The sequence below is a fragment of the Galendromus occidentalis genome, unplaced genomic scaffold (assembly GCF_000255335.2).
Source record: "Galendromus occidentalis unplaced genomic scaffold, Mocc_1.1 scf7180000077243, whole genome shotgun sequence".
In the NCBI taxonomy this organism is placed as follows: domain Eukaryota; kingdom Metazoa; phylum Arthropoda; class Arachnida; order Mesostigmata; family Phytoseiidae; genus Galendromus; species Galendromus occidentalis.
In genome coordinates this window covers 726-3,478 of record NW_003805231.1, presented here as the reverse complement: position 1 = coordinate 3,478, position 2,753 = coordinate 726, and the positions used below count along the sequence as shown (strand labels likewise).

The following is a 2,753-nucleotide window of genomic DNA, read 5'->3' as shown; positions in this document are numbered from 1 at the left end:
AGCAGGCCCAGTCTTGGACAGGTTCGTCTCAGGCAGAGCGACGGAACTGCACACCGACGCTAGTACGGTAGGACTCGGAGCGATACTGTTGCAGGAATCAAAAGGAGCGTGGAAAATGATCTATGCGATCAGTCGAAAATTGTCGGCGGCAGAACAAAACTATCATTCAACGAAACTTGAGCAGCTAGCGGTCGTGTGGGGGCTTGAGCGACGGAGACATTACTTGTATGGCCAAGAATTCGTAGTGGTGTCGGATTGTAGCGCAGTCGCCGCGTTGAGATCAAAAGCGAATACGCCACAGTTGGGTCGTTGGCTCAATCGAATTTCGGAGCTCAATTTCACGGTCAGGCATAGAGCAGGCACGGCTATGAGCCACGTAGATGCGCTCAGTCGAGATCCGGTAGAGGACAGTGGGGAGACGGAAGAAGATATCTATCCGACGGATTCGATTAGGAAGATCGTTCATCAGTAGAGATTGGAAGTTCAGGCACCAAAAAAACAGAGAAAACGGCAGGCACAAAGGCACCGAAAACTGAGAAAAAGGCAGCCAAAAGGCACTAAAAATCATGGGAAAATGGCAATTCGAGTGGGAACATCGGGAAAAGAGGCGAATAAAGGCATCCGGAATGAGAAAACAAGAGGAGCGCCCCCATGCCCCCAGTGAAGACTCTCGACTAGGACAATGAAATCGACGTCCATGGGAGTCATCAGCCCGCGGAGGTCGAACACCCCTTCCATTTCGCAGTCCGGCTCACTAAGCTGTGAACTCGGGGTCGCGACTTATCCATCGAATGCGGAAATCCTATTTCAGAAGCACTTTTTCGACAAAAATGTCTGATAAAGCTCTGAAAAAGGCAAAAAGTTGCGGGAGTTTCAGGAATAGGCATAATGCTCGAAAAACCTCGACTTCAGGCATTTTCAGGCAAATATGGCATTTTGCCTGAAGTTCCAATCTCTATTCATCAGGAATTGGAGTCAGGCAATGAATATCGGATGTTACAGTCGAGCGACGAGAGTATTCGGGAGAGGATAGGAATTTTGGAGAAGGCTAGAGTAGAGAGATCGAGAGGCGAATTGAATCTGGTGCAGGATTTCATGATGCTCAAGGGAGTGCTATTCAAGGTTATCGACGGCAGGCGGTTATTCGTGGTTTCGAACGCGATGCGGAAATATATCTTAGTCATGGCACACGATAAAGCTGGGCACTTCGGGATGGATGAAACCATGGAATTAATTAGGCGCGTATATTGGTTTCCGAGAATGCGCGAGTATGTGGCGCACCATTTGAAGATGTGTATCGAATGCATCTTCAACAAAGAGCAGTCGAGTCGTCGAGAAGGGATGTGCAATGTGATTCGACCGGAACGGAGACCCTTCGAGAAAGTCTTTGTAGACCACGTAGGCCCTTTGCCGAAATCGGGAGGAAACGAACATCTAATAGTGATGGTTGATGGGTCGACGAAATTTATCCTACTTCAGGCAGTACCGGCAACTACAGCGGCAGGCTTAATAAAATTTCTAGAGAGGGTATTCATGACGTATGGTAGGCCGACTAGATTAGTCTCTGATCGAGGTACTGCGCATACGGCGAAATCGTTCGAGGAGTTCCTTATTGCGAATGGGGTCAAGCACGTGCTCGTGAGCACGCAACATCCCCAAAGTCAGGGACAGGTAAAGCGTTTGAATAGGGAGGTAGTCAGATCATTGAGGTCTCTATGCGAGAGATCCGATGGACATGATTGGGCGAAACAGGTTCCAACGGCTCAAATGATGCTGAACTCAGTCGCTTCTAAGACAACAGGCAAATCACCATTCGAGGTTTTGCACGGGTAACTTCCGAGATGGGATAATCATTCGCAGGCAGTAGAGGAAGTTCAGGAGAAGGTTTGGACCCCGGCGAGGGAGGTTCAGGAAGCAGTTATCGAGCAAATCGAGAAAGCTCAGGATCGCTATGCTTACTATTACGATAGGAAACGACGACCTCATTAAGTTAGGCTAGCCGAAGGAGATATAGTAGTAGTCAGTAGGCTGCCAGTGCATACGGGGGAACCAACCAAACTTCAGCCAAAATTCAGGGGACCAATGGTCATTACCGAAGTACGGATGAAAAGGACGATGCGATACCATTCGACGAAACCTTCGACGATGACTATGGGAACGAAGAAGAACCAAGGCAGGATCAGTCAGGCATCGGAAATACTGAAGGCATCGGATCGCCCTTGATGGCGAGCTTCGAAACAGCGCCAGATACAGAGGAAATTCGGGAGTCAACGCGAATGAAGGAGAAGTCCGGAGAACCGGAGGGTTCAGAAGACCAAGTGATCGACGAGTCTTCAGAATCAGCATCAGGATCATCACCGGAAATTCAGATCAACGTAGATACAGATAGGTATTCGGAAAAATCAAGGCCAGTTAGGAGAAGAGCTACAGATTTGAACACGGCAAATATGGAATCTCCAGGTAGAGAAGAGGATCACTCAGAGCAGGCTGGGCAGCAGCCAGTCAGAAGGAAACGCTTTCAGGGAAAATATTCTAAGTAATGTTGAGGACAAAAAGTTAGCGAGACCGAGCGAATTGGGTCAAATGGTTGGTGAGAATGTGGCAGGCATGTGTCGAGAACGGAACGGAGATGTACGGAATGTGCACGACGGATAGAAGATCGACCGGAAGAAATAGTTGGATACATATTTCAATTGGAATCGGCGCTGGCATCGACGGAATTTGACCAATGAGATTCAAGAGAGACAGCCGAC

The 2,753-nt window shown here is 48.6% G+C and overlaps 1 protein-coding gene across 1 annotated transcript; it reads left to right on the top strand.

The window, feature by feature from the left end:
• Positions 1-830: 830 nt before the first annotated feature.
• On the top strand, positions 831-1,989 carry LOC108864072 (uncharacterized). Its single transcript, XM_018638999.1, has 4 exons — positions 831-854; positions 967-1,398; positions 1,480-1,671; positions 1,861-1,989. Exons 1-4 carry the CDS (start codon positions 831-833, stop codon positions 1,987-1,989), a joined length of 777 nt encoding a protein of 258 aa, XP_018494515.1.
• Positions 1,990-2,753: the final 764 nt, after the last annotated feature.

Coding starts and splice junctions, on each gene's coding strand:
- LOC108864072 (XM_018638999.1), top strand. CDS start 831: ATGTCTGATAAAGCTCTGAAAAAG. Junction 1,399..1,479: donor AGAAAGTCTTTGTAGACCAC/GTAGGCCCTTTG, acceptor ATCCTACTTCAG/GCAGTACCGGCAACTACAGC. Junction 1,672..1,860: donor ATCCCCAAAGTCAGGGACAG/GTAAAGCGTTTG, acceptor AATCATTCGCAG/GCAGTAGAGGAAGTTCAGGA.